Consider the following 21,445-nt stretch of genomic DNA (forward strand, 5'->3'; position numbering starts at 1 on the left):
AGGACCATTAAATTATTTTTTTAATCTTAAAAGCCTTTCCCTATGTAGGAGTAGGTTTTTGAGGATATTAAGTATTTTCACAAAATGCTGTAGCGTTATTGAGGCATGTTATTCCAGTCTTTTGAAGAAAATTGATCCTTTAAGTTCAGGTGGCTTAATTACAAACTCTACTCCAGGCTTCTTCCAGGGAATATTAGTTTACCGATAATATTATCTCCCTTAATGTGTTTTTGACACGTTAAGCTAATCTCCATGTGGGTAGAATGTGATGGTGTCAATAAAAATATCCTGTTTTCTGCATGTTAATGCCCTCTTCCAGGCATCAGAAGATGTTAGCTTATGTAACTGCCAAATGAATGTATCCCTTGATAGGCAGTTTTCAAGTACAGCATTTTTAATAAATTTTTTTATTGAATTTTCAAATAGTTACAGAAGGAAAAAAATATCAACCCTCCCCCCCCCCCCGCCCTTAACCCCTCCCCCCTAACATATCCCTGTAGAAAGAGAAAAAAACGAGAAGAGAAAAGAGTGCCTGGATATCGGAAGATCCCCACATGCTCCACGGAGTTCATAATAGCGTTAATGTATATATATTTATTTCCCCCAAATAACCAATAATTTTATCTTCGGAGCACCTATATATTTAATCCTATCTTTTGTAAAAAAGGGCGCCAAATTTTCAGAAATATTTCATATTTATCTCTTAAATTATAAGTAATTTTTTTTCAAGTGGAATACAGCTGAAAATTTCATTCTTCCAACGATCTATACTTAATTATGAATCTGATTTCCAAGTAACTGCAATAGCCTTTTTGGCTACTGCCAATGCAATTTTTATGAATTCTTTCTGATATTTATTCAGTTTGGATTTCGGTTTTATCCCTTCAATATTGCCTAGTAAAAAATAATGTTGGATTATTTGGAAGTTGTGTTCCAATAATTTGTTCCAATAAAACTCTTAAATTTGTCCAAAAAGGTTGAATTTTAAAACAAGACCAAGTAGAGTGTAAAAAAAAGTACCAATTTCCTGATTACATCAGAAACATTGATCAGATAAATTTGGGTTTAATTTATTTATTTTTTGTGGTGTAATATATAATTGATGTAAAAAATTAAATTGCACTAATCTTAACCGGACATTTGTTGTATTTGTCATACTGTCAAGACATAGTCTTGACCAACTTGTTTCTTCAATTTTAATATTCAAATCACTTTCCCATTTTTGTCTCGACTTATAAATTCCTTGTTTAATTGCCTGTTTTTGAATCAAACTATACATACAAGAAATAAATTTTTAATTTTTCCTTTTTGAATTAAAGTTTTTATTTCATTAGGTTTTGGCAATAACATTGTTTGACCCAATTTACCTCTTAAATAAGCCCTTAATTGGGAATAACAAAAAAGTGTTGTTTGGTATTTTGTATTTATTCTTTAATTGATCAAATGACATTAATATACCTCCTTCAAAACAATCTCCTATATATCTCTTCCCTTTTTGAAACCAATTGTATAAAAGTTGGTTATCCATTGTAAAAGGAATAGGTTTATTTTGAATTAAAGGTCCCTTTGCTAATAAAGATTTCTTTATCTCATCATCAACATTTATTTTGTCCCATAAATAAATCAAATGTTTTAATATAGGAGATTTTCTTTTCCCGTATCCATTTAGATTCCCACTGTATATAAAATCTTCTGGTATGTTTTCTCCTACTTTTATCTAATTCTATTCTAACCCATGCCGGTTTATGTTCATCAAAAAAAGATGCAATAAATCTAAGTTGATTTGCTTTATAATAATTCTTAAAGTTTGGAAGTTGTAACCCTCCTGGGTCAAATTTCCATGTCAATTTTTTGACATCTTGCCCTTTCCAAAGGAACTTCCTCACACATTTATTTAATTCTTGAAAAACTTCTGCGGTAATTGTATTGGTAGTGTTTGGAATAAATATTGTAATCTAGGGAATATATTCATTTTTACAGCATTTACTCTGCCTACTAATATTATTGGTAATGTAATCCATTTATCAAGATCTTCTTGAATTTTTTTCAATAATGGTAAATAATTTATATAAATTCTTTATATCATCATCAACTCTTATACCTAAATATTTTATACCATTTATCAGCCATCTAAATTGAGTTATTAGTCGACATTGACTATAATCTCCTTTAGTAAGGGGTAGAATTTCACTTTTATCCCAATTTATTTTGTAGCCTGATATTTTCCCATATTCTTCCAATCTAGATGATTTACGCAGCAAATTCAATGGGTTTGTTAAATAAAGCAAAACATCGTCAGCAAATAAGTTAATCTTGTTTTCCTCCTGGTTAACTCTGAAACCCATAATATCTGGGTCTGTTCTAATTAATTCAGCTAATGGTTCTATCACCAACACAAATAAAGCAGGTGATAATGGACAACCTTGTCTAGTTGACCTTGTTAACTGAAATGATGTTGAAATTTGACCACTTGTCATTACTTTAGCTTTGGGATTAGTATTTAAGGTTTTAATCCATTTTATAAAAGATACTCCTAATCCATATTTTTCCAATACCTTAAATAAAAAATCCCATTCCAATCTATCAAATGCTTTTTCTGCATCTAAGGCAACTGCCACACTCATTTCCTCCCTCTTTTGTGCCAAATGAATTATGCTAAGTAACCGAGTTACATTATCAGTCGATTGTCTATTTTTGATAAATCCTGTTTGATCCATATGTATTTTTGGTAATTATTTAGATAATCTATTAGGTAAAATTTTTGCTATTATGTTATAGTCGGTATTCAACAAAGAAATAGGTCTATATGATGTTGGCTTTAAAAGATCTCTATCTTTTTTTGGCAATACTATTAAAATAGCTGTCGTAAAAGATTCTGGAAGTTTATGTGTTCTTTCCGCTTGGTATATTAACTCCATAAAAGGAGGAATTAGTAAATCTTTAAACTTTTTATAAAATTCGGGCGGAAAACCATCTTCTCCTGGGGATTTATTAATCTGAAGTGATTCTAAAGCTTCTTCGACCTCTTTTAATGTAAAAGGCATATCTAATCCCTTCTGTTCTTCCGAATTCAATTTTGGAAGAGTTATTTGTGATTTAAAAACCTTTCTATCTTGACATTATCATTTTGTGATTCTGATTGATACAATTCAGAAAAAAAATTCTTAGAAGTTTCATTAATTTCTAAAGGTTTATAAGTAATTTTATTTACACTTGTTCTAATTGCATTTATCGTTTTGGAAATCTGGTCTGTTTTTAACTGCCAAGCAAGAATCTTGTGTGATCTTTCACCTAGTTCGTAATATCTCTGTTTAGTTCTCATAATTGCTTTTTCTGTTCAATATGTCTGAAGTGTATTATATTGTAACTTCTTGTTAACAAGTTGTCTTCGTTTTTCTTCTGTCATATATCTTTGAGATTCTTTTTCTAATTTTGTAATCTCTTTTTCCAATTGATCTATTTCTACCATATATTCCTTCTTAATTTTAGAAGTATAACATATTATCTGGCCTCTCAAATATGCCTTCATTGCTTCCCATACTATAAATTTATCATTAACTGAATGTAAATTCGTATCTTAAAAAAAACTGAATCTGCTTTTTCATGAAACCACAAAAAATAATTTTAATAATATTGAATTAAATCTCCATCTGTAAATCAATTCCTCTTTATCCATCATTGTCATTGTCAAGGGGGAATGATCTGACAATATTCTTATTTTATATTCCATATTTTTCACTCTCTTGAATATTCATTGATAATAGGAAAAAATCTATCCTTGGCTATGTTTTATGTCTATTTGAATAAAATGAGTAATCTCTTTCTTTTGGATTAATTCTTCTCCATATATCAATCAAATTTAGATCTTTCATCAATGCTAAAGTTAATTTTGCTACTTTTGATTTTGTAAGAACCTTTGTTGATCTATCTAAAACTGGGTCTAGACAAAAATTTAAAATCTTCACCTATTAATATTTTGTCATGTGTGTCAGCCAAATTCAAAAATGCCTCTTGTATAAATTTTACATCATTTTCATTTGGTGCATAAATATTCATAAGAGTCCATAGTTCTGAAAAAATTTGACAATGTATAATTACATATCTCCCCGCAGAATCAATTAATACATTTTGTATTTTAATTGATAAAGTTTTATTAACCAAAATTGCAACTCCCCTCGCCTTTGAATTACATGAAGCTGCCATAACATTTCCAACCCAATCTCTTTTTAATTTCTGATGTTCTATCTCTGTTAAGTGTGTTTCTTGTGTAAAATCTACTTTCATTTTCTTAATGTATGTTAAAAAAAATTTTCTTTTCACCGGTCCATTAAGCCCATTAATATTAAAACTTTAACAATTCAATAAATTAGTCATTATTTTTAACGGGGTCACTCCAGTCTATAGTAATACCTAACTTTTCAACTTTCGTAGTACCTTGGGGAATCTTTTTAAAATTCTCAGTGTTGCTATGTGTCTCCCCCCCCCCCCCCCCCGATTGTCCAGGCAAAGAAAGAAAGATTAAAGAAAAATAGATTATAAAGAAAAAAAATAACAAAATACCCCCTACTAATGTGAATTTTAAAAAAACACAACATTACTCCCCTCCATTGTACGGGTCATGGCAGTCACCATGATTACACACGTGAATCCCGTAGCAATCGATCCGAAGTTCCCCCAGCTCCACTGTAACATAAAGTATATATAAGAGAAGAAAAAAAAACACTACTCTCAATTAATATTTCTCAATTTTTTTCCTTTCTCCCCCTGTATCGTATAATTAAGAATATATTTAAATATTCTTCTGTCCTTAAACATCCATCAACTCCATTCACTGTCCCTGTCTTCATCTTTAATCCGTTTCACTTTTAAATCTTTGGCAGTGATTAGCGAATATTTGGGAGTTCTTGTGCAAATTATTCTGCATCCCGATAATCAATTTAAAAAAAATCTTTTTCCGTCATCCAAAAAAATTATCAGGGTTGCCGGGTGGCGCAATATAAATTTATAACCCTTTTCCCATAAAACTTTTTTCACTGAGTTAAATTCTTTCTTTCTCTTCAAAAGGTCATAACTTATATCAGGATAGAAAAGAACTGTTTTCCCTTCTATCATCAGTGGCCCGTTTCTCTTTCTGGCACGTTGGGCAGCCGCCTTCAGGATCTTTATCTTGATATCGTAAGCATTTTATCAAGATTGATCATGGGTTTTGATCGAAGGCTCTGTGAGCCCTTTCAATTTCAATTAACTGGGTTCCTTCTTCCATTTCCAAAATTTCCGGAATCCATTTTTGAAAAAAATTTATTGGATCCTCTCCCTCTATACCTTCTTTAAGTCCAACAATCTTAATATTATTTCATCTGCTAAAATTTTCAAGTACATCCACTTTTTCTAACAACCGTTTTCTTTCTGATGTCCAGGCAGAAATATTCCGTTTTATTCACTCTATCAATGGTGTCTCCCATTGTTTCTTCCAAGTTTTTAATTTTCTTGTCCATTTTATCCTGTCTTTTCATCATTTTATCAAACATAATCTTCAAATTTTTAATATCTTTTTTATTACTTTTAATGCTTTTAATTCATGCATTATTTAAACCAAAGATTTTTTTATGTCTCCAATATCACCTCCAACCTCTTCCTGTTGCTCTTCTTTCTCTCTTCATCTTCATCTGATTTATCCAGAGAATCTGATTCCACCTCATATTCACTTTCACTTTCAGTTCTGATCATAGCTGGGATTTGTAGTTTGGGTTGCTCATGTTTGCGCATGCCCTTTCCTTCATGCATGTGCAATTCCTGTTGCTCTTTTTTTTGGAGATGGTTGATGTTGCCTGTTCTGTATCGCTGGAGGTAAATTGCACTTGAGCCCGAGGCTCTTTGATGGCGGCCGGCCTTGATTCTTTTCCAACTTGTGTTGTCTTCAAAGTAGTAGTTTTCTTCTGCTTCTGTTTAGGAGACATATCTTAAAACAATCCTGAGTAGTTTATAAGTAATTTTTAAAAAATATTTACTAACTTTTCTTCACTAAAACATTATTTTACTGGTTTTTTACGGGAGAGCTGGATTTCCACGTCTCGATCCTACGCCATCATGTGACATCCCCCCAAGTACAGCATTTTTGATGAGGGGCAAATTCTGATAGAGCTATTGTGATAAAGGATATAATTCTGTTTGAATCCTGAAGATACTACACAAAGAAACTGAAGGTGACTTTTAACTTGAAATGGCTGACAGTTCATGCTGACTGACATTTAATGGCTAACGTGCACTTTTAGCAGTTTTGCTTCCATTAGCGTGAGAATTTGCCTTCTAAAGCGAGTGAGCCAATGCCCTTAATGTCAGTCCAAGCCTTGGGTGGTGACAGGTTTTCCATCTGCACGTTGGGCAAAGATTCAACTCTGACAATCTGAGTGTCAAAGCAGGATTTAAAGACTTCAGAACGATTGGTGTCTGCGGGCAGGGGTTAAGTGAGGAGGCAACTGGAAAAAGCAAATTTTTTTTTTTGGTTTGTAGGCTTGTTTACAACACAACAACAAAAACAACAGAAACCCCACCTGGAGTTGATGTGAGAATTCCCGGATTTGGGAAAACCTACCCGATGGAATTCCTGGATCCCAGCAAAAGAGCTGTGGGTAAGTTCAGTTCAATATGGATCAAGGGATCGATGCATCAGCCCCCGTTAATGTTTCAGAAAGTTACCCATTCAGGATCTCTTGGAGAACGTAATTTGCCTGGGTTTGTATAAAGCAAAAGGCCTGGAACAAGATTTTCTCAGTAAGTACATTTAATGTCAAATGTATACAATATACATCCTGAAATTCTTTTTCTTTGTAAACATCCATGAAAACAGAGAAGTGCCCCAAAGAATGAATGACAGTTAAACGTAATAGTCGAAATAGGAGATACATGGTAAATGGCAGGGCATTGAGGAATGCAGTAGAACAGAGTGATCTAGGAATAATGGTGCATAGTTCCCTGAAGGTGGAATCTCATGTGGATAGGGTGGTGAAGAAAACTTTTGGTATGTTGGCCTTTATAAATCAGAGCATTGAGTATAGGAGTTGGGATGTAATGTTAAAATTGTACAAGGCATTGGTAAGGCCAAATTTGGAGTATTGTGTACAGTTCTGGTCACTGAATTATAGGAAAGATGTCAACAAAATAGAGAGAGTACAGAGGAGATTTACTAGAATGTTACCTAGGTTTCAGCACCTAAGTTACAGGGAAAGGTTGAACAAGTTAGGTCTTTATTCTTTGGAGTGTAGAAGGTTGAGGGGGGACTTGATAGAGGTATTTAAAATAATGAGGGGGATAGATAGAGTTGATGTGGATAGGCTTTTTCCATTGAGAGTAGGGGAGATTCAAACAAGAGGACATGAGTTGAGAGTTAGGGGGCAAAAGTTTAAGGGGAACATGAGGGGGAATTTCTTTACTCAGAGAGTGGTAGCTGTGTGGAACGAGCTTCCAGTAGAAGTGGTAGAGGCAGGTTCGGTATTGTCATTTAAAGTAAAATTGGATAGGTAAATGGACAGGAAAGGGATGGAGGGGATGGAGTGTGGGTTAGTGGGACTAGGTGAGAGTAAGCATTTGGCACGGATTAGAAGGGCTGAGATGGCCTGTTTCTGTGCTGTAATTGTTTGCTGCGTTGTTCCAGAGGTCACAGAAATCGCCATATGGTGTTCTGGTACGTTTTGTGGATAGATTGAGAGAAGCAGAAAGAATGGCCCCAAGGTACGGGGAACGTGAAGTTACTGTGAATGCAGAGTGGCTTTTAGAAGTGGTTCCTCTCAAAGCCAGGGAAGTACTTGGAGGCCACTCCTGTTTAAGATGGAGCTGGTGAGACGTGGTGACGCTTCACTGGCAGCAAACAAATCTACCACTTGACTGCTTACATCCTTTCTGGGCAACAGCCACTGCATTCAGTAGCCTGCATCTTCCCTTTCAGACTTGCGCTTTCAAACCACATGTATGAGTTGGCAGTTTTGTGGTGTTCTGGGGGAATTCAGTGAACTGGAGTCTTGAAGGTGCAGCAGTGTGGCGGGTATGGGCCAAGTGGAGGTGGCAGGGCCTGGGCTCGAGTGAGGAATGAGCTAGTGTTCGGCTGATTTAAGCGCAGGGTCAGATTGAAAAGGCTCTGGAGGCCAGTGTTCAGCGAGCTGCTCCATGAGCTTTACTCATCTGTGTGCTGAGTTGATGCTCTGAGCTTGGCTGCAGCAACGTGGCTTTGTGGTTGTGGACTCACTTTCATAAACTTTAGTTCTGAGTTTTACTTGTTCACCTTTTATTGTTTGCAGGATTTGTTCCTTTTTCCGCATATTAGGTGTTTGGCGGGGTTTTTTTTTAATGGGTTCTAATGGGTTTCCTTATTTTCTGCCTGCCTGTAAGAAGACATATTTCAAGGTTGTACATATACTTTGAATTTTTGAGATTTGAACTTTGAAATTAAGTCAGTTAATCTAGACCGCAAGGTTCTCAAACAGCAGTGATCTGTTTGGCTGAGGAAATCGATACTGGTCGAGATTCACAAAAACCGTTAGTGCTTCTCTTTTACTAGTGCCACAGTCGTTCATCTACTGCATCTGCCGTTCCTGATACGGCCTCCTCTACATCGATGAGATCCAACGTAGATCAGGGACCACTTCGTCAAGTTCCTTCACTGTCTGCCTTCAGGCCACTCTCAAGTTGGGGAAGGGGGCAGCACCTTGTATTCCATCTGGGTAGCCTCCAATCTGATAACATGAAGGTCAATTTCTCTAACTCTGGGTAATTTCTTCCCTCTCCCCTTTTTCTACACATCTCTTATCCTTCTCATCACTTGCCTGTCACCTCCCTCTGCTCCTCCTCATTCCCCTTCTCCCATAGTCCACTCTCCAATCAGATTCCTCCTTCATCCCTTTGCCACTTCCCCCTCCCATACCTATCCGCCTTACCCCTCACTTGATCTCACCTCTCACCTGCCAGCTTGTACTCCTTCCCCTCCCCCTACCACCTTTTTTCCCCCCCTTTTTCCCCCTTCCTTTCCAGTCCTGATGAAGGGTCCTGGCCCAAAATATCAGCTGTTTATTCCCCTCCACAGGTGCTGCCTGACCTGCTGAATTCCTCCAGTATTTTGTGTTGTTCACCCTTCCCTTCACTGAGGAGGCAGGGGCTTAGTTTAAAGATCTTGTTTGAAAATGGGAACTTCATTAACGTGGTAGTTAAGTTACTGGATCAGCAATCCAGTGGCTGGGTCTGATAATATAGGGACATCAAGCCTCAACAGGCAGCTAAGTATTCTGGGAGTGGGTGGGAGGGGCAAAGGTCACCAGTAGTGGAACATTGATCAGCCAGGTCATAACAAAAATCCACCCGACCCGCTCACGTTTTCAGAGCTACCTGTACTTGGCCTTATCTGTTGAGGACTTAATGTCTTTGGAACGTGGGGGAGAATGAGGGCCCACATGGTCACGGGGAAGAACCTGCAAACTCCCCACAGATAGCAAGGGGAATCAATAGTGTTGTACATAACTGTGCTGCCCTCTGGCAGTGGGGCCAAGCTAACCTGGGTTTATAGACAGTGACCGATTTAGAAAGAGTAACTTGTATTTTACATCCCTGGGAGTTATTGATGAACCCAAGCAGGCTGACTGCTGAAGAACCAGCTGGGAGTGTGCCCTTAAATCCAATAGTTTCACTTCTAAAAATTATTTCAGAAATGTACTTTATTCATATTATAGTAAACAGAATTGGTAAACACATTTCTCCACATGCAATGAAATGTTCAGTAGGGCTCTAGAGTATGCTCATTCCCCACAGAGCTTCTGTAGTGGCTCCACCAAACTTCAGTCTCTCTCTCAGCAGGACACCTGCTCTCTGGAGTATGCCAGTTGGCAGCATTCACTTGGAAATCCAGTGGGCTTCAGGCACCCGGAAGCATGCCTTGCGCCAAGCTGATGATCTTCTGGCCGCAGGCATTTGTCTTGGTGTGTATCCCAGGTTCCAGCTGCTTAGGACGAGACTCAACAAGAACCATTCCGTTCCAGACCTTCTTGGCAAATGCACCGTCTACAAGGAGGTGGACGATCCACAGCCATCTCAAAGGCAGCGTCCTTTAGGAGCAAGACTCGTGAAGGATCCGACAGCCCCTCTGCCAATGAGGTTCTAGTGCTTGTCTGAGTTCTGGCAACAGGAATTCTGCCAAATGCCTGTACAGGATTCACCAACTCTTCTTCCTTTTTGTACTGACTACTAGCTGGTGCCTTTAAAATGTTTTGTGTATATAAATTGTCCCTATGCATAATTTGGTCAGTGACCCAGTCTGTCCCAGGTTTAGCTTGCTGATACTCGTGTGAGGAACTCGGGGTCATTTTGCCACACAGGCGCCACTGTATAAATGCTCAATATATCCATGCAAACAGTTGGAAGAACTGATTTGAGAACCTTTGGTGTTGTGCCAGTGTAGTTGCTGTGTAGCTGTCCAATCAAAATAAGTTCCGAGGCAGGATGCCTGGAGCGCCGTGATGTGGAGGGAAAATCCTGAGCTTGTGATGAGTCATGAGCTTGTGACAAGTTGAGCTTCCCTGGGATGTCCCCCAGAGCACCTGCAAATTAACGTCAAAAAGCCAGCTGAGCCTGAGAGTCTTGTCAGAAGGCATCAAAGACTTTGTTTCCAGTTGAATGAGATAAAAGGGTGGTATCAACACTAATCTTTGCACATTGATTCAACCCACTGAAGAGCAGGCTACCCTTTCTCCCAGGTATTAACTCATTGAAGCGCTGCTTGGAGAGAGATTTTGGAGCCAAAGGTAGATGGTAGGGATGCATTGAACGAGTGAGAGGGAAATGGTGTTGTGCCGAGTAAAGTGGCGCACAAATGCAACATTGAGCAGGTTATAGGGGTTGGTTCTGTGTTGTATATTTCATGTGGCCATGCCCTCCCTGCATTCCTACGATAGGTCCTTAGATTGTACATTTCCTGGCCGAGCTTGTGTGTTTGTTAGATGTGGGGTTTGCGCCAGCTCGAGTATTCAGTAGTTGCGTTTGCGTAAATCAAGTACACTTGTCATCTTGTAAACACTCTCTGGTCTTGGATCGAGTTTCTGAGAAAGAAGGACTCCCCTTTTTCATGCCTGAGTGTGTGAAAGTGTGGTACGGGCAAAGAAGAACTTCTGAAATGCAGCCATTTCACCACGTGAGAAATGCAGCAGCCATTTTAAGAAGGGCAAGCTGTTGGAACTGACAATCTGAGGTCCATGTTTTTCTTTTAAAACATTATTGGCAGAAGAATCTATGTTGGGGAATAATTCCCTTCTGTTTTATAGAACCCTGGGATCTTACATCCACATGAACATGTATTGAGCCACTTTTTAATACCTTATTTGGGAGGTGGCATGTGGAAATGAAGTACTTCTTGGTATTGCAATCATAATGATCTCTTGGGCACTTAGCAAAGGCCTATAAAAAGAAGCAAGGTGTAAGAGGAATGGCCACACCAGCTCAACAGGCTTGGGCAAGCGCAGGCCGAGGTTATAAGTAAGTTCCTAGTAAGTATTTTTTTACTTACTCTCTCTTTGTCTGCTAGTATATGCCTAATGCACTGAGAATGGGTCCTGAGTTAGTGGTACACTCTTTATGTGGGAACTCTGGAAGGCGTCCATTCTCCTTGATAACTACATCTTGCTGAAGCTTATCAAGCTGCAGATCCTTAGACATCATGATAAGGAACTGGAGATGCAGCTTGATGACCTTCGGCTCACCAGAGAGTGAGGAGGTGTTAGACTGGAGCTCTCGCAAAGGTAGTCATCCCTAGGTGACAGTCAGGAGAGGGAAAGGGAATAGACAGGCAGTGTCGTACCCCTGTGGGCTTTCCCCTCAATAATAATAAACCAATTTGGATGCTGTTGGGGAGGACGACCTGCCGGGGAAAGCCACAGCAACTGGGTGAGTTTGCCTCTGTGGCTCAGAAGGGAGGGGTGCGATAGTGATAGGGGATTCCATAGTTAAGGGAGCAGACTAGAGGAGACTCCAAGATGGTATGTTGTCTCCCAGGTGCCAGGATCAGGGGTGTCTCGGATCAGGTCCACAGCATTTTAAAGTGGGAGGGTGAGCAGCCAGATGTCACGGCACATATTGGTACCAATGCCATGGGTAGGAAATGGGAGGAGGTCCTGAAGAGAGTTGGGTAGAATGCTGAAAAACAGGACTTCCAGGGTAGTAATCTCTGGATTGCTGTCTGTACCGTGTGCCAGTGAAGGTAAGAATAGAATGATTCGGCAGATGAATGTGTGGTTGCGGGGTTAGCGCAGGCAGCAGGGTTTCAGATTTCTGGATCATTGGGATCTCTTGTGGGAAAGGTATGACCTGGTTAAGCCTGAACCCAAGGGGAATCAACATCCTTATGGTCAGGTTTTCTCGAGCTCTTGCTGAGGGTTTAAACTAACTTGGCAGTGGGTGGGAACCAGAGTGATAGGTGGTGGATGGGGTGGTTGCAGTGTGTACTGAGACTGTGAGGAAGAGCTGACAGATAATAGGGAATGATTCCAGTCAATGGAATAAGTTGAAATGTGACGTGGGGTCAAAATCAAAAAGGGTGATGAATACAGGACTAAAGGTGTGGTACTTGAACGCACACAGTATACGGAATAAGGTAAGTGATCTTGCAGCGCAGTGGTCCCCGACCAAAGCACGTGCTACCGGGCCGCAAGGAAACGATATGAAGCGATATGAGTCAGCTGCACCTTTCCTCGTTCCCTGTCACGTGACAGAAAATACAACGAGACGTACATAAAAAATGGCTTTAATGCGACTGGTGACTCGCATGCTTCAAGCCCCCTGTGTGTGATATGTGGAGACAAGCTGTCTAATGAGGCAATGAAGCCCTCAAAACTGCTTCGGCACCTTGAGTACAAGCATCCTGCACATCAAGACAAACACATTGAGTTTTTTGAGCAGAAAAAAACATAAGCAAGTGAGACAGAAGCAAGTGCTAAGAGCCACCACCTCCACAAATGCTGCTGCTCTGAGAGTGTCGTACCTAGTGGCCAGCTGTATTGCTAAGGCTGAGAAGCCTTTCACTGTTGGTGAAGAGTTGATTCTGCCTGCTGCCAAGGACATGTGCCGTGAACTGTTGGAAGAAGCTGCAGCTAACAAGATGGCAAAGGTTTCTCTTTCAGCTACCACAGTTTCAAGGAGAATCGATGACATGGCGGAGGACATCAAAGCCCAGCTGTTGGAACGGCTTAACGAGTCACCATGGTATGCCATCCAGGTCAACGAGTTTACTGATGTCGACAACAAGGCAATACTGCTGGTTTATGTGCGATATATATTTCATTCAATGTGCACAAGGATATGTTGTGTGTACTGCTGCTGCCAACTAACACAACTGGGGCAGAACTATTCAAGTCATTCTGTGTTGGAGTATGCACAGACGGGGTTGCAGCTGTGGCTGGACGGCTGTCTGGTTTCACTACTACAGTCAAAGAGGTTGTTCCTCAATGTCAGTCTACACACTGTGTCATACACAGGGAAATGCTGGCTAGTGAAAAAATGTCACCTGATCTTAACAGCGTATTGAATGATGTTGTTGAAGTTATCAATCACATCAAAGCAAAAGCCCTTAACTCACGTCTGTTTGAGCAGCTTTGTGAGGAAATGGCTGCAGAGCACAAACACCTTCTCTCACACACTGAAGTCAGGTGGCTATCGAGGGGGAGAGCCCTGGCCAGGGATTTTGAGTTAAGAGAGCCGCTACAGAGATTCCTTTCAGGAACAAAGTCAGCACTGGCAGCACACTTCAGTGACAAGGAGTGGATAGCAAAACTCCCGTATCTGTGTGACATCTTCAACCTACTCGGGGAGAATGACAATTGTCTTCAAGTTGGCAGATAAAGTGTCTGCTTTCAAAGCCAAACTGGAATTGTGGGGACAACGAGTAGACAGGGGCATATTTGACATGTTCCCAATATTAGCTGGGATTTTGGGAGAGACTGAGGCTGCACCGTCCTTCTCACAGCTGGTGCACGATCACCTATCTTCACTGTCGATAGAATTCGAGCGTTATTTCCCAACCGCAAATGACCCAAGATGTGCATAGGAATGGGTCCTAGACAATAGACAGTAGGTGCAGGAGTAGGCCATTTGACCCTTCTAGCCAGCACCACCATTCACTGTGATCATGGCTGATCATTCACAATCAGTAGACAATAGGTGCAGAAGTAGACTATTTGGCCCTTCGAGCCTGCACTGCCATTCTGAGATCATGGCTGATCATCTACTATCAATACCCGGTTTCTGCCTTGTCCCCATATCCCTTGATTCCCCTATCCATAAGATACCTATCTAGCTCTTTCTTGAAAGCATCCAGAGAATTGGCCTCCACAGTGGAGGCCGTGCATTCCAGACCCCCACAACTCTCTGGGAGAAGAAGTTTTTCCTTAACTCTGTCCTAAATGACCTACCCCTTATTCTCAAACCATGCCCTCTGGTATTGGACTCTCCCAGCATCTGGAACATATTTCCTGCCTCTATCTTGTCCAATCCCTTAATAATCTTATATGTTTCAATCAGATCCCCTCTCAATCTCCTTAATTCCAGCGTGTACAAGCCCAGTCTCTCTAACCTCTCTGCGTAAGACAGTCCAGACATCCCAGGAATTAACCTCGTGAATCTACGCTGCACTTCCTCTACAGCCAAGATGTCCTTCCTTAACCCTGGAGACCAAAACTGTACACAATACTCCAGGTGTGGTCTCACCAGGGCTCTGTACAAATGCAAGAGGATTTCCTTGCTCTTGTACTCAATTCCCTTTGTAATAAAGGCCAACGTTCCATTAGCCTTCTTCACTGCCTGCTGCACTTGCTCATTCACCTTCAGTGACTGATGAACAAGGACTCCTAGATCTCTTTGTATTCCTCCCTTACCTAACTCTACACCATTCAGATAATAATCTGCCTTCCTGTTCTTACTCCCAAAGTGGATAACCTCACACTTATTCACATTAAATCAGTACCCCCATCCTGACCTCTCCCCATATCCCTTGACTCCACTATCTATAAGAGCTCTATCTAACTCTCTCTTGAATGCATCCAGAGACTTGGCCTCCACTGCCTTCTGGAGCAGAGCATTCCACATATCCACCACTCTCTGGGTGAAAAAGTTTTTCTGCATCTCTGTTCTAAATGGCCTACCCCTTATTCTTAAATTGTGGCCTCGAGTTCTGGACTCGCCCATCAGCAGGAACATGCTTCCTGCCTCCAGCATGTCCAATCCCTTAATAATCCCTTAATATGTTTCAATCAGATCCCCTCTCATCCTTCTAAATTCCCAGTGTATACAAGCCCAGTCGCTCCAATCTTTCAACATATGACAGTCCCGCCATTCCGGGAATTAACCTTGTGAACCTACGCTGCACTCCCTCAATAGCAAGAATGTCCTTCCTCAAATTTGGAGACCAAAACTGCACACAGGACTGCAGATGGGGTCTCACCAGGGCCCTGTACAGCTGCAGAAGGACCTCTTTACTCCTATACTCAATTCCTCTTGTTATAAAGGCCAGCATGCCATTAGCTTTCTTCACTGCCTGCTGTACCTGCATGCTTGCTTTCATTGACTGATGTACAAGAACACCTAGATCTCATTGCACTTCCCCTTTTCCTAACTTGACTCCATTTAGATAGTAATCTGCCTTCCTGTTCTTGCCACCAAAGTGGACAACCTCACATTTATCCACATTAAACTGCATCTGCCATACATTTACCCTCTCACCCAACCTGTCCAAATCACCCTGCATTCTCATAACATCCTCCTGACATTTCACACTGCCACCCAGCTTTGTGTCATCAGCAAATTTGCTAATGTTACTTTTAATCGTTTCATCTAAATCATTAATGTATATTGTAAACAGCTGCGGTCCCAGCACCAAACCTTGCGGTACCCCACTGGTCACAGCCTGCCATTCCGAAAGGGACCCGTTAATCGCTACTCTTTGTTTCCTGTCAGCCAGCCAATTTTCAATCCATGTCAGTACTCTGCCCCCAATACCATGTGCCCTAATTTTGCCCACTAATCTCCTATGTGGGACTTTATCAAAAGTTTTCTGCAAGTCCAGGTACACTACATCCACTGGCTCTCCCTTGTCCTTTTTCGTAGTTACATCCTCAAAAAAACTCCAGAAGATTAGTCAAGCATGATTTTCCCTTCATAAATCCATGCTGACTCGGACTGATCCTTCTACTGCTATCCAAATGTGTCGTAATTTCCTCTTTTATAATTGACTCCAGCATCTTTCCCACCACTGACGTCAGGCTAACCGGTCTATAATTCCCTGTTTTCTCTCTTGAAAAGTGGGACAACATCAGCCACCCTCCAATCAGCAGAAACTGTTCCTGAATCTATAGAACATTGGAAAATGATTACCAATGTGTCCACGATTTCTAGAGCTACCTCTTTAAGTATCCTGGGATGCAGACCATCAGGTCCCGGGGACTTAGCAGCCTTCAGACTCAACAGTCTATCGAACACTGTTTCTTGCCTAATATAAATTTCCTTCAGTTCATCCTTTACCCTAGTTCCTTTGGCCACTATTACATCTGGGAGATTGTTTGTGTCTTCCCTAGTGAAGACAGATCCAAAGTACCTGTTCAACTCGTCTGCCATTTCCTTGTTCCCCATAATAAATTCACCTGTTTCTGTCTTCCAATGGCCCAATTTTGGTCTTAACTATTTTTTTGCTATTTACATACCTAAAGAAGCTTTTACTATCCTCCTTTATATTCTTGGCTAGTTTACCTTCGTACCTCATTTTTTCTTGGCGTATTGCCTTTTTTGGTATCTTCTGTTGCTCTTTAAAAGCTTCCCAGTCCTCCGGTTTCCCACTCATCTTTTCTATGTTATACTTCTCTTTTATTTTTATACTGCCCTTTACTTCCCTCGTCAGCCACGGCCGCCCCTTACTCCCCTTAGGATCTTTCTTCCTCTTTGGAATGAACCGATCCTGCACCTTCTGCATTATTCCCAGAAATACCTGCCATTGTTGTTCCACTGTCTTCCCTGCTAGGATATTATTCCATTGAACTTTGGCCAGCTCCTCCCTCATAGCTCCATAGTTCCGTTTGTTCATTTGTGAATGTCCCTGGTGAATCATCCATGTCAGCATGGGAAGATCAACTCCTCGAGCTTGCAAATGACGGTGGACTGAAAAGTATGTTTGACATAACATCGCTGTCGGCATTCTGGATCAAAGTCAAGGCTGAATATCCTGAGATAGCCACGAAAGTACTGAAGACGTTGCTTCTATTTTCAACATTTTATCTCTGCAAAGCGGGGTTTTCTGCAATGAATGCAACTAAAATTAAATTGCTGAATAGACTGGACATAAGGAACCCCCTTTGAGTAATGCTGTCTCCGATCACCCCTCAATGGGACCGTCTTGTTGCAGGGAAACAAGCCCAGGGTTCCCACTTACTCAGCGATATTGGTGTGTCGCAATGATTTTACATGTGCATACAAGGAAAGTATGCACTGTGTTTAATATCCAAACATTACCTAAAATGTTCTGGTGCTATTGACTTATAAGTGAGTTATAATTGTCTTATCACTATATTTATGTGAGGAAAATATGCGCTGTGTGTTTAATATTAAATTTGATAGATACACTCAATTTAGTTTCTAAAAGAGTTTATCAGCTGCTTGTAAGTGACTTATCATCCATATTCCGGTTGTGATTTAAACACCCCCCCACCACAGTCGGCCAGTCCGCAAGACTATTGTCAATATTAAACTGGTCTGCGGTGCAAAAAAGGTTGTAGCGCATAGAAACTGGCAGGTAAAATGTTGTGGCCATCACTGAGTTGTAGCTGAAAAAAAGATGATAGTTGGAGCTTAACATCCAAGGATACACATTGTATCAAAAGGACAGGTTTCAATACAAGGGGTGGGGTTGCTGTTGGTTAAAAATGAAATCAAATCCTTAGAAAGAGGTGACATGGGATAGGAAGATGTAGGATCCTTGCGGGTAAAGTTAAGAGACTGCAAGGGTAAAAAGACCCTGCCGGGAGTTTGTATACAGCCTGCGAACTATAACCAAGATGTGAGATACAAGTTACAACAGGAGATGGAAATGGGCAATATTACGATAGTCACAGGGGATTCCTGGAGGGCAGCAATGGGAATTGATTCCCGGCTGGTGGGTGCTGGTGCTGTATAAGTAGTGGTCTAATACTGGAGGGCAAAGATTCAACGTCGGTGGAAAAAACTTAAAGGGCATCTGATGGACAACCTTTTCCCACTGGAACTGTCTGACTGAGGAACAACTAGTTGAAAGACATTTGGACAGCAAAGTTTTAGTGGAAAATAGCCAAATGCAGACAATTTGGACTAGTGCAGGCAGGTACTGGGGTCAACATGGACACATTGGGTTCAAAGGCCCATTTTTTGTGCTGTTTAATTATGACTCTGAAATCTGGGAAGTTTGTAATCCCATACTGGACTCGATGAAGGGTCCACCTGCACCCTGGGATCAGCATTTTGCCAACAGGAAGGAAGGACTATAGCTTGCAGTTCGGAGTCCCAAGGTTCCACAGGGTTCTATGGGTTCAGGGAGATCTGCTGGCTTTTGAGCAGAAGATGGACATCCGTGATCCCTTATTGGATCGCCATCTTCAGCTGTTTAATTCTGTGTTAAAACTGGTTTACCTTATTGTGTTCTGCAGTTAATTTTATCTTCTCATTCTTACTAAGTTTCTACTTTGTGGGCAAGAGGAGAGGGAACTGCACAAAATTCACTGTGGACTGCAGACCAAGTCCATTCTTCTCGGCTCTGCCTAACAGTATTTTTTACTTGTCTCTGCAGGGATTTATTTCTATACTCTGGTGAAGTACATGGTAGATTGGGGCTACCTCAGAGATGAAGATGTCCGTGGTGCTCCATATGACTGGCGACGAGCACCCAGTAAGTCATATATTCGGAAGGGAGGGCTGGTCGTTACTGCTATGGCCTCGCTTGAGTGTGAAATGCCCCATGTGTTCAGAGTGGTGGCTCAGTGATGAGTAGTTGTGTGATTTTTCCAAACCTGATCTTGGTTATTCCTTCCAGAACTATGCTGGATGAACAACGAGCATTTCCCTGACCCTTGAGCAACATTAGTGGTCTGATTTTAAAAAAAATCACAATAAAACCTAGGACAGGTTTTATTGGCTGTGTGTTGGAGATAGAAAAGAGCAAAATTAAAAAAATACTGGGGTATAATTTGAAAGAAAGGAGCTTCTGCGATTTTTGCCTGGCCCTTACAGACCTCCCTTTGCATAGAGCTGAAACTAGCACAATCGGATAATGGATATTCTGAACAGTCACTGGATAAGAGAGACTTGTCTTGGGCACTACAGTCCACAATCTGCTTGCAGCAGAGACCAGACTCATTTTTCACTGTAGGAACACGGGAGATTTTTTTTTAAAAAAAAGCTTTATAGGTTCTTGAATAATATTTGTTCCTGATAATTATAAATAATGTCATACCTGACTTGAGCCCCTCTCTAATGGTCTTTCTGTTTTGTTATTTGCAACTTTCACTAGATTTTTGTTTCTCCACCTTTTCTGTCTCCGTCTCCAGCAGCAGCCAGTTTCTCAGTTCTGTTCCAGCAAATGAGTTAATTGCATCAGTCTATATGCAGTCTGTGTAGATGTGCTCAGTGGTGGAGAGGGCTTTACCCATATCCACTCTTTGTAGACATTTTTGTTCAAGGGTATTGGTTTTTCCATACCAGGCCATGATGCACTCTCCACCACACATCTATAGAAGTTGGTCAAAGTTTTTGATGTCATACCAATTCTTTGCAAACTTCTAAAGATGTAAAGGCACTTTGTAATTGCATTGAAGAGTTGGGCCTAGGACAAATCCTCTGAAATGATGACACCAAGTATTTGAAGTGGCTGACGCTCTCCACCTCCGATTGGCTCATAGACCACCAGTCCCCTCTGAGTACTCCACCTGAAGTCAATCCTCCTGCTTGATCTTGCTGACATTGAGTGAGAGGTCGTTGTTGTGGCACCACTCAGCCAGATTTTCAATGCCTCCTACATGCTGATTCATCACCCCCTTTGATTGATTTAGCCAATGAGGACGGTGTCATCAGCGAGCTTAAATATCGCCCTGTAGCTGTGCTTAACATCAGTGTTGAGCAGGGAGCTATACGCACAACCTTGTGGGGCACCTTTGCTAATGGATATTTATTGCTTACCTTCCTACTCATCTTTGCTATATTATATCCCCTTTCTCTTGCTTTTATGCTGTCTTTGACTTCCATTGTCAGCCACGGTTGCTTCATCCTCCCTTTAGAATACTTCATCTTTGGGATGAATCTTTCTTGCATCTTTGATGTATGTACTTTGATAGTAAAGTTACTTTGAAGCTGGTACAGCATTATTCTAAGAAAATGCTGCCAGACCAATAGCAGCTCCCAAATTTTCAGCAATAACTTCTCGTATCCTCACCTAGGAGTTGTCTTCAGCTCCCTTAGTATATATCTACTTGTTCTTGTAAATGATATCCAGCTGACCACTATTCCTGATCCCAGAGGCTTTCCAATGTCAAGATGTGGATGTCTAGTTTTCTCCATATGACCAACAGCAGATTCAATTGCCTTTGTTCCTGCCCAGTCACCAGAGCTGAATTTGGCTCTATTGAAAATTCAGTTAGCCACAATCTATTCTGCTGAGAGCTGAATACAGGGTTTTGTCATTAAGGCATTGTAGCCTCACCCTTCAGTACCCTGTGTGCTCTCTAATATTGGTATACCTACATCAATTTCACTATTGCTGAACAACAGGCACTTTGCTACCTTGATCCCATCCACTGGAAAGTCAGTTTTTTTAAACACATTTAATCACATTTTCTAAGCTCTTATTAAGCCATATGGTTTTTAATAATTTTATCCCCATTTTTCTTCACCTTTACTCTCCACCCTTTCTCTAGTGCCCTCTCATGCTCTAAAACCTAGCATGTCAGAGCAGTTACAGAAAAAGCACAGCAACACCTCTACTTCCTTAGGAGTTTCTGAAGATTTGGCATGACATCTAAAACTTTGTCAAGCCTCTATCGATGTGTAATGGAGAACATAGACTGTACAGAAGCACCAATACCTTTGAATGGAAAATCCTACAAAAATTAGTGCATAGGGCCCAGTCCATCATGAGTAAAGCCCTCCCCACTATCAAGCACATCTACGTGAAGTGTTTTTGCGGGAATGCAACATTCATCATCAGGGACTCTCGCCATTCAGATCATGCTCTCTTCTTACTGCTGCCATAAGGAAGAAGGTGTAGGATTCTCAGGACTCACTCCATCTGGTTCAGGAACAGTTATCACCTCTCAACCATCTGGCTCATGAACCAAAGGGGATAACTTCACTCAGCTTCACTTGCCCCATCATTGAAATATTCCCACAACCTATGGACTTGCTTTAAAGGATTCTT

At 40.8% G+C, this 21,445-nt stretch overlaps 1 protein-coding gene across 1 annotated transcript in view; it reads left to right on the top strand.

The window, feature by feature from the left end:
- The window catches only part of pla2g15 (phospholipase A2, group XV), a 67,201-nt gene that overhangs the window by 35,213 nt on the left and 10,543 nt on the right, over positions 1-21,445 (top strand). Inside the window, exons 3-4 of the mRNA XM_059992662.1 lie at positions 6,511-6,629; positions 18,827-18,925. Coding sequence (XP_059848645.1) covers positions 6,511-6,629; positions 18,827-18,925 — 218 coding nt within the window. The remainder of the gene's footprint in view (positions 1-6,510; positions 6,630-18,826; positions 18,926-21,445) is intronic.

This window comes from Hypanus sabinus, chromosome 17 (assembly GCF_030144855.1).
Source record: "Hypanus sabinus isolate sHypSab1 chromosome 17, sHypSab1.hap1, whole genome shotgun sequence".
In the NCBI taxonomy this organism is placed as follows: Eukaryota; Metazoa; Chordata; class Chondrichthyes; order Myliobatiformes; family Dasyatidae; genus Hypanus; species Hypanus sabinus.